Source organism: Thermobia domestica, chromosome 14 (genome assembly GCF_964235325.1).
Source record: "Thermobia domestica chromosome 14, izTheDome1.hap1.1, whole genome shotgun sequence".
NCBI classification, from domain to species: domain Eukaryota; kingdom Metazoa; phylum Arthropoda; class Insecta; order Zygentoma; family Lepismatidae; genus Thermobia; species Thermobia domestica.
Genome location: NC_137467.1, coordinates 161028512 through 161038740, shown reverse-complemented (window position 1 = coordinate 161038740; position 10229 = coordinate 161028512). Strand labels below are relative to the sequence as shown.

The 10229-nt window shown below is 39.9% G+C and overlaps 2 protein-coding genes across 2 annotated transcripts; both read left to right on the top strand.

Moving 5' to 3' along the window:
* Window positions 1-1287: 1287 nt before the first annotated feature.
* On the top strand, window positions 1288-3502 carry LOC145670070 (uncharacterized). The gene is made up of 3 exons (XM_081738427.1): window positions 1288-2176; window positions 2509-3328; window positions 3478-3502. The coding sequence occupies exons 1-3, from the start codon at window positions 1288-1290 to the stop codon at window positions 3500-3502; spliced, it is 1734 nt and encodes a 577-aa protein (XP_081594553.1).
* Window position 3503: 1 nt separating this feature from the next.
* Window positions 3504-6166, top strand: LOC145670069 (uncharacterized). Its single transcript, XM_081738426.1, has 2 exons — window positions 3504-5210; window positions 5939-6166. Exons 1-2 carry the CDS (start codon window positions 3504-3506, stop codon window positions 6164-6166), a joined length of 1935 nt encoding a protein of 644 aa, XP_081594552.1.
* Window positions 6167-10229: the final 4063 nt, after the last annotated feature.

Genomic DNA, 10229 nt, shown 5'->3' with positions numbered 1-10229 from the left:
AACAACTAATGGGTAGAGCGTCCGTTGAAATTTTCCGATGAGCTGATTGGACTGTCGCCAATATTTGGTAGGATGTGTGTTTTCGTTGAGTTTGTTACACGTCCTGGTCCATAGAAGGCGTTTGTATGCAACGATATAATTGTGTGTGATGCGCAGATACTGTCTATGGAGGCGAAGTGCCTGTAAGTTACGACTGCGAGTGTATTCTCTGTAAGCACGCCGAGCTGCAGTAATGAGAGGTAGGTATCGTGGAAGAAGTTTAGGTTTATGCGGAGTAATATAGGTAGTTGGAATATGCTGTTGGGCTGCTGTTTGTAGAGTCTGAGTGAGTCAGGTAACGGCGTTGACAAGGTCATCTTGTGACGTTAAGATAAAATTAGCTGAGAGTGAGTGTGTAATGGTTTCATAATAGGCTGCACAGTTAGCCTGATGATATAGATACACTTTCTTCTTGGGTATGGTATTGTGTGGAGAAGTATTGGTAGTTAATGATAGCTTAATGGGAACATGATCGCTCCCAAAAGAATCTAAAACATCAATAGTGATGTGAGAGTTGATCGATGTGGAATAAATTACGATATCTGGTGTGGAGTTGCTAGAGGGGCGAGTTGGCTGTGGTAGAATATGAAAGGTGCCGGTGGTATGAAGACTGATAAAATTCAAAAATCGCTGTTTCTCATGTTGAGGCCTACTATGAAAATTGATGTCTGCTATGATAATGAATTTACGGTAGATATCGGAGAGGTGTTGAAAGAATTGGTAAGGTATATCGTGTCTCGGCCTGACATAGATGGTTGCGAAGGCTATTGTATGACCCTTGAGATATAAGAATACAACATATTCTGGCAGCTGCAATGTCTGTGGTAGGGTAATAGAGCGATGTGGTATGTGATATTGTTCAGTCGTAACTTGTTCATTTCAATTGTTTAGTTTTGTTTAAAGATGTTTGTTCAATGTAACTTGTTACCTGTAGAAGAAGAAGAAGCAAGGTATAGTTGCTTGTTGAAACTGTGCATAGCAGCAGTGTGTGTGTGTGAGTGAGCGCGTAGCCTGTAGCTACATCATCGTAGTGTTCAATGTGCATTTTAGTTTAACTCGGGAATTGTAAGAAATATTAACAATATTATTAAACCGAATTATTAAAGAACGAACCAGCGTTTGTGTGATACAGTCCATCATAAAGATTTGGTCCTCCTACCCAGATGTTAATACGTGTTTATGTGTTTTATGTGACCTACGTGTTAAGACTCGTGTGTTAACAAGAAAGAAAAAACTGTGTGGGCGACAATGGAAGCTTACAATTCCCGAAAGCGTGTTTTAAAAGGAAAGGTCACTCGTGCTGAAAACTGCATAAACAATATCACAGAACAGGATGATATTAGTGTAGTTCAGGTCTACAAAAACAAAGTGAGTGAACTGTCACGTGAAACAAATGAACTTTTGTTGCTAGCAAGTAACTTGTGTGCCGAAGAAGAAATTTATTTGGTGCAAGAAGAAGAGCTTGCTGCTATTGAAGATAGACTTACAAAGCTTAACGTGAAATTAGTGGAAGTGCAGGGTAAAATATCTCACGCTTCTTCTAGTGATGTGAATAATCAAAAAAACACAACAGAAATTCGACTTCCGAAATTGCAGTTGCCATGCTTTAGCGGGAACTTAAATGATTGGCTTTCGTTTCGTGATTTGTTTATCGCAGCAGTGCATAATAATGAAAAATTGACGGGTGCACAAAAACTTCAGTACTTAAAAACTAGTCTGCAAGGTGAAGCAGCAACACTTATTCAATCTATACAAATAACTGACGATAACTATAAAGAAGCTTGGGACCTGCTAAATTTAAGGTATCAAAATAAACGAGAATTAGTCACGTCTATCTTGCGGCGGTTTGTAAGTCAAGGTCAAGTGCAGCAAGAATCAGCTGGCTCGTTACGTCGGTTGTTGGATACAAGTGTTGAATGTGTGCGATCGTTATCAGTGTTGGACATAAAAGTAAACGAATGGGATCCTTTGCTTATATTTCATATAACAGAGAAGCTAGACAGTGAAACAAAAAGACAGTGGGAACTTTCATTGTCAGACAGTGAACTACCAACATTCGACCAATTGGTGAAATTCATAGATCATAGGTGTCGCGCATTAGCAAGTAGCACTTCCAATGCAAAATCAACCCCCCCTAGTGAGTCAAACAAGAGTAATAAAAAATCAACAATAGCGCATCATGCTTCAGCTCAATTTTCGTGTTGCCAGTGCAAAAGCAAAAATCATCCTTTGCATAAATGTGATGACTTTCTTTCGCTGTCCCGCCAAGTGAACTTTGTGGTGGACAAACACCGTGCTCGTGGGTTTTCTCGGGGTTCTCCCGTTTCCTCCCACTTCCTTCATTCCACCATTTCACTCATCTCTCATAATCACCGTCTCCTTTAGCCTAACCGGCATAACCGTGTGACGTAAAACTTAAAGATTTCATTTCATTTTTCATTTTTCATTTCATTTTTCTTTCGCTGTCAGTTGATGAACGTCATTCTTTAGTGAAAAACAAAGCATTATGCTTTAATTGCTTACAATCTAATCATAAACTGTCCAGTTGCAAATCAGCATCGTGTCGTGAGTGTGGCAAACGTCATCATACTTTACTTCATTTTCCAAATAAACAGAACTCAGGTGTTTCAGTGGGGACTCATTTTTCAAGTGAAACTAATGTGCAACATGCAGTGTTATTACAAACTGCAGTAGTGATGGTGAAGGATTCATATGGTAATTTACAACCTGTGAGAGCCTTGTTAGATTCAGCCAGTGAAAAAAGCTTTGTATCAGAAAACTGCTCACAACGACTCGGTTTACAAAAACAGCCGGTGTATGTACATGTTTCGGGACTGAGTTCCAGTAATGTTGCTCGGGCAAAAGGTGTTGTTAATATTGTGTTTACATCAAGTTATTTTGTTAAATCAGAATTTTCTGTAGAAGCGTTAGTATTGCCAAAGGTAACAGGTATGTTACCAAAACGGTATATTCATAAAAGCAAGAAGTGGTCGCATGTTAACACGTTAACATTAGCAGATCCGAATTTTAATGTTCCTGACAGAATTGATCTGTTATTGGGTGCAGATATTTACCCTCAATTGCTATTGGCGGGTGTGTGCAGTGGTGTTAATGGTTCTCCCGTAGCAGTGAATACCAAATTAGGATGGGTGTTGTTTGGTTCTATATGCGACGATGAAGTGCGACGTAAAGAATTCACAGCGTCAACATATCATATCCAGTGCAACAGTGAAAGAATTTTGCAACAGTTTTGGGAATTGGAAGATATTCCTACACAAAATATAATGTCGTCAGAAGAAAAGCAGTGTGAAATTTATTTCGAGAAGACCCATCAAAGAGATGAGACAGGTAGGTTTCATGTGCAGTTACCGTTTCGCGACAACAGTGCAAGACTTGGTGAGTCACGTGAAGTGGCAATTAAACGCCTTAAACAAGTAGAAAGTCGTTTGAAGAAGAGGCCTAAGATGCGTCAATTATATGTAGATTTTATGCATGAGTATGAGATACTTGGGCATATGGAGATTATTCCAGAAAGTGAAATACTGAAACCAAACAGTGAAGTGTGTTATTTACCTCATCACGCAGTGTTGAAAGATTCCAGTTCTACTACAAAACTGAGAGTAGTTTTTGATGGTAGTTGTAAAACTTCATCTAATGTGTCATTGAATAAGTTACTTGTCGGACCTAGGTTACAGTGTGACTTAATTCCATTACTTGTGCGTTTTAGACAACATAATGTGGCATTGACTGCTGATATTGAGAAAATGTATAGACAGGTGAGAATCCAACCAGAACATAGAGACTTCCAGCGAATTGTGTGGCGTGAGAAACCTAATCTTCCGATTAAGGATTACAGGCTTGTGACGGTAACTTATGGTACAGCTTCAGCACCGTATTTAGCGGTGAAAAGTTTGCAGCAATTAGCGAAATATGAAGAAGAATCATTTCCTATCGCAGCGGCTGTAGTAATGCAAGACTTCTTTGTTGATGACTTAATCAGTGGTGCCAACTCAGTTAGTGAAGCAATTCAGTTACAAGAACAACTCAGTGCATTATTGCAGAAAGGAGGTTTTGAACTGAGAAAATGGGCATCCAACAGTCCGAACGTTTTGGACTCCGTACCCTCCCATTTGAAGCAAGCGACAAGTAGTTTAGACTTTGATAGTAGTAATTCAGTGAAAACGTTAGGAATTCAGTGGTATCCATCAAATGATGTATTTTCGTATAATGTCAATCTTGTGCCAGTTAAGTCAGTTGTAACTAAGCGTAATATTTTATCAGAAAGTGCAAAAGTGTTCGATCCATTAGGTTTGATTTCTCCAACTACTATTATTGCGAAAATATTATTGCAAGAAATTTGGAAACTAAATTTAGAATGGGACAGTCCAGTTCCTGAATGGATTTTGAGAAAATGGAGGAATTACTACTCAGAGCTTTCTTTATTGAAAAACATCAAAATCAACAGGTGTATCAGTATCACTCAAGCTACAAGAAGAGAGTTAATAGGATTCTGTGATTCTTCCGAAAAGGCCTATTGTGGAGTGGTGTATATGAGGTCTGTAACTCAAGACGGCCAAGTGAGTGTGAACATTGTTATGGGAAAAACGAAGGTTGCTCCAATCAAACAAGTGTCTTTGCCCCGATTAGAGCTCTGTGGTGCCTTGCTATTAGCTAAAATGATGAATCTCATATTAAATTCATTACGTTTGGAAGTGCATGATGTAATTGCCTATTCTGACTCTACTGTTGTGTTATCGTGGCTGAATTCGGATTCAAGCAGATGGAAGGTATTTGTCGCGAATCGTGTAGCAACGATTCAAACTCTTTTGCCATCAGTAAAGTGGCTCAAAGTGGATTCAAAGAATAATCCAGCAGACTGTGGTTCTCGAGGTTTATTACCTTCTGCTTTACTTGCACATCACTTATGGTTCTCAGGCCCAGAGTGGCTCAGATACCCCATTCTCCCAGAGTGCAATGAATATACAGTGGATTCAAGGTTAGTCAACCAAGAGGAAAGAAAACATATAGTTTCTATGCATGTTCATGTTGATACCTCCATTATTGACAATTGTTCATCGTTGGTGAAACTTGAGCGAATTGTTGCATATTGTAAACGCTTTATTAATAATTATCGTGTATCGCAAGGAAACAAGCATACAGGTCCACTTACAGTAACAGAACTTTTCCATTTACATATTGTTTCAATTTTTACAGTTCTTTCAAATTGTACTAATTCATCTTTTGTGTGTATCTTGAACGAGATCGTTCAAGGGTGGGGGCTATGTTCAGTCGTAACTTGTTCATTTCAATTGTTTAGTTTTGTTTAAAGATGTTTGTTCAATGTAACTTGTTACCTGTAGAAGAAGAAGAAGCAAGGTATAGTTGCTTGTTGAAACTGTGCATAGCAGCAGTGTGTGTGTGAGTGAGCGCGTAGCCTGTAGCTACATCATCGTAGTGTTCAATGTGCATTTTAGTTTAACTCGGGAATTGTAAGAAATATTAACAATATTATTAAACCGAATTATTAAAGAACGAACCAGCGTTTGTGTGATACAGTCCATCAGATATTGTAAACCAATGGCTGTTCCACCGTGCAGACGTGCGAAGCTGGGTCCATCGTGTCTGTAGAGAGTGTATTTGGGAACAAAGCAGGTTATGTAAGGAGCTAGAAATGTTTCATTCAGTGCAAAAGCGGCGATATTCTCCTCTAAAAGAAGTTGCTGAAACAGCACTTGATGTGTGAGGAGAGACCGTATGTTAAGAAATAACAGGTTGTATGCCATAATGTATAGAAGAAGAAAAATGGTAGTACTATAGAGATGACAAGTCATGTTCAGACAATTGATTCAGTAGGTTGTATCTGGAAATGGACGTTCGATCCGCTGTATGTCGCATGTAGTTGGAGATTATTGAGAAGTTTAGCAGAGTAAATGATTTGTTTGAGAACGTACGGGCGTTGATATGGCAGAATGTTTGTAAGGTCAAAGTTAAGAGTCGTAATAGATCTTCTGCTGTAACAGGATGTGTCAGGGAGCCGTCAGGTGGAGTGGGGTCATCGGAAGTTTTGATGGGAGCTACTAATACTGGCTTATCAGGGGTAGGAGCAGGCTTGCCACGACAGCGATAACTGTAAGATGGATGTTTTTCAGGACACGTGGTACATTGACGAGGTGCACTTGAATTTGGCAATTTCGGGTCAGATGACTCCCGCTACAATATCCACATTTAACAGTGTTTGTGCAGTTATGAGTGTAATGATCATTATACGTCTGGCATTTCTCGCAGCGGATTGGAAGCGGAGGAGGCGTTCGAGACGGTTCTACTTGTAACGGCGGCGATATACATAGGCCTCATTAGCTAAGAGATGATCAATGATTTGTTGTTGGTCGGTCAATACACGAACAAGCTAGGTAGAACCAGTGTTGTTACGTATCCTAATACATTTCTTGATTTCGAGATCCTTGTAGCGAAGCTCATCAAATATCTCATCGTCGGTGAGTTCAGGTTCAATACCCCTGAAACCAACTGATAGCAATGGTGGACGACGAGGAGGTGGAGGTGATTTCCGTTGGCGCGGGGAAGAGGCGTCAACACTGCCTGCGGTCCAAAGATTTAATAGGTAGCTTTGTTTCGAACATGTATATGAAAGTTAGGATTAGGAGATTTTAAGATGATGCCGTCCCTCGTAGGTATAATTTGATACACATCTGCACGCGGTACATATTTATTGATTTGCATGAAGATTGCTCGTGCTGTTCGGTACTTAGCGTCGAAGTTCTTTAATATGAAATTATACATTGTACCCTGATTAGCTGGCAAAGTGGGAGATGGTGGAGCATTAGCCCAGTCCATCTCCGTGTTTTTCACATTCATTGAGGCAGTGGAACCTTCTCCATCAGAGCTATAATGTCTTGGTTTCTTAGAGTCTGATTGCTTGGAGTGTCCGATTGGAGAGCGTGAGCGAGATCGAAACTCAGCCTGTTTCGACGTATCTTCTTTAGTAGTGTTCGTACCAGCAGAGTGACCTGGTTTCGTGGCTGTACCGTTCGCTCCTGTCGGGGAGGGAGGCATGATGATGGTTTAATCTAGCAGAATATATAACTTGAATGTTCGAGGCATTCGTATGGAGTAGGTGCTAGGGGAAGCCCACTGTGGCTCTCACTTGAGGCAGCAATACGTCCCAGCAGAGATGTCAGTCAGTGTAAGCACTGGCCCTCCACAAAAATACATGAAGAAAATAATGGGTGATGATGGCCACGAGGTACCTCTTGAGTCAACAATACGGACTGCAAGGAGATGTCGACTGTCTGCAGCACAACAATTCTAACTGAATGAACAAAAGTACTAATAGTCCCTCGCAGAGCGTTAGTAATCATTCTCAGACCTATGAATCGATGATAGATTCTGAATTCTTAGTTGAGTTGTCGGCGATTTTTTTGAGGGAGACAGGATTGATTGAAATCTTTATTGTCGCATAATATTTGGAAATATGATAAACTGCCACTAGAGGGTTTCGCCCTCTCTCTTGGCCTGGGATGTGAAAGCATCAATTAACTTTTATTACATTTGTTGCTGGGCAATGTGCTGTTAAAGAAACTATTGGTAACTAACAATTACTAAAACGCAAGATGTTGCAAACACATATATGCATATCAATAAAAAAAACAAAAAACAAAAAAAAGTAAACATTAACAATAACTAACACATAATAGGATAATAGAATAATAAGTGCATTTAGATAAATAATAGTAAAGAGGTGCAGTGAAAGCATCAAATAAATGAATATTCAAAATATGAAAAACGTGCTAACGAAATATAGGCATATTGTAATGGACGACATTCATGCTCATGATAATGAATGCAGTGCGCATCACATCACAACACAATGAAATATGTTAGTGAGACGAATGCTGGTTAGTCTTCTGTCTTGGGGCGGCTCAAGACTGATGAAAAACGTTGGGAAGCCCTTATTAGTGTTGTGGGATACAGTGCTATGATGGTAAAAGATGAGGAATATCATGATGAATGAGCTGTCGTCGGAAAAATCTTGCATGATGATGATCGTCTGGGTGTGATCGAGCATAAATGGAAATGAGGATGCTGAGTGGCGTATAGTAGTATCGGAACTGGGAGTCTTGTTCCAAGTCTATGAATATGGTCTCGAGAAATATATCTTTATATGAATGGAGACAGTTAGCTATATATTTTTGCCGTAAGAGAGCAATATGTTGGACAAGCGGAGGAAAATCGATTTTATTATAAAGATCATCATTGGGGTATGGTAGTCTTATGCGAAATGCGAGTCTGATAGCATGACGTTCGAGAATTTCTAATCTATTGTAAAACTTCTGCGGAGCAGAGCACCTAGCTATATGACCGAAAGTGAGGACACTACGCATAAAGGCTTTATAAGTATTTAGTAATAACTTAGAGTTTAACCCCCAGTTTTGACCCACGAGTCGGCGTAAAAGCTGTCATCGATTTTTGCTTTCCCAACAAGTTTCTGGAGTTGGGCTGTCCACCGCAATTTATCATCCAAAACAATACCTAAATAGGTAACAGTTTTAGTGGGCTGTAGAAGATGATCACCAACACGTATGCGTAGCAAATTTGGATTACGGTGAACCTTACTGCGGCGGTTGGGCGGTAAAATTACTAGCATCTGTGTCTTATCTTCGTTAACCGTGAGTCTCCATTTATCACACCATTGAAGAAATGCAGTAATCGTAGCCTGTAAGTGAACATTAATTTGTTGAATTGTTTTACCTAGCGTGAGGAAAGCAGTATCATCCGCATATTGGAACAAATATGTATTAGGTGCTGGAGATGGTAAATCCGATGCATAGAGGATGTAAAGAAGTGGCGATAAGCTTGAACCCTGCGGTACGCCGGTCAGTGGGAATATCGGATGTGATAATGTACCATTGATATTCACATAGGCAATACGATTCAGTATAAACGAATATATAACTCGAAGGTACGTAAGAGAAATTCCGAGTTTCAATAGTTTATAAAATAAGCCGTAATGCCAAATGCGGTCAAACGCCTTCTCGAGGTCCATAAGTACGAGGCAAGACGGTAATGCTTTGTTATAATGATTGGTAATTAAAGTGGTAAGTCGTAGTAGTTGGTCATTGATACTATATAGCGGCCGGAATCCTGTTTGACGAGAAGGTAGAAGGTTATGTTCGCTAAGATATGGATGGAGACGACGTACCAGGATTTTTTCAAACAGTTTACCCAAAGTAGAAGTTAATTGTATGGGTCGATATGAAGTCACGGAGTAAGGTGGTTTGTTAGGTTTTAAGAACATACAGCCCTGGGACACCTTCCAGTCCTGCGGATAATAGCCAGTGCGTAAAATAAACGTATATATTGTTGCTAAGAAGAGAAAAAACTGCAGTGAGCATTCTTTAAGAATTCTATAAGATATACTATCGAAACCAGGAGCAGTATTGCGTTTGCGTTTTAGGCCTCCGCGTATTTTATCAGTAGTAATCGCCTGAGTCAAAGGATTGTTATTATCTAACTCATGCGATATCGAAGGCTGAAGTAAGTTGCTGATTGCCGGTTCAGATATTCGTGCACTTAAGCGATGTGCGGAAACAGGTGGTGTAAAGACTGCTTGCAAATGAGATGCAAAAGCATCAGCTTTTGCCTGATCTGTTTGCAAAAGATGATCGTCCTGTACAAGGGGGTATGTAGTACTAACTTTCTGCCCAGTTAATAGGTTAAATTGTTTCCAGTACCTTGTAGGATGTGTTTCAGTGTTCAGCTTGTTGCATGTTTTACTCCAGCTAAGCCGTTTATGGGCAACAATGTAGTTGTGAACTGTGCATTGCCAACGACGCGCCTGAGCCAAATATTCTGGATTTCGTGTCTTTTCATATTCACGGAAATACTGCCTAGATTTTCTTACAAGTGAAAGATATTCAGGTGGCAACATTGGTTGATACGTTTTACCATGGTAGGTAGGGATATTTTTATTAGCACTTTCAACAAGAGCAGTTGTAATGCTCTGAACGGCTTTGTTGAGACCAGTTTCAGACGTGGGCGGTTCCAACTGATCCATTGCTATACTGATATCAGTCCTGTACTGCTCCCAATTAGCTTTATCGTACAAGAATAGAGTTCTTTCGAATGATGGAGACGATGGTGGGCGTGTATGGTTGATTGTAACCTTTATGGGT

Bases quoted from the DNA above. Each gene is read 5' to 3' on its own strand.
- LOC145670069 (XM_081738426.1), top strand. From the start codon at position 3,504: ATGCGTCAATTATATGTAGATTTTATGCATGAGTATGAGATACTTGGG. The intron at 5,211-5,938 runs GTAACAGAACTT...TGTCGCATGTAG, and splicing joins AGCATACAGGTCCACTTACA to TTGGAGATTATTGAGAAGTT.
- LOC145670070 (XM_081738427.1), top strand. From the start codon at position 1,288: ATGGAAGCTTACAATTCCCGAAAGCGTGTTTTAAAAGGAAAGGTCACT. The intron at 2,177-2,508 runs GTGAGTCAAACA...TTTCGCTGTCAG, and splicing joins TGCAAAATCAACCCCCCCTA to TTGATGAACGTCATTCTTTA. The intron at 3,329-3,477 runs GTCAGAAGAAAA...TTAAACAAGTAG, and splicing joins CCTACACAAAATATAATGTC to AAAGTCGTTTGAAGAAGAGG.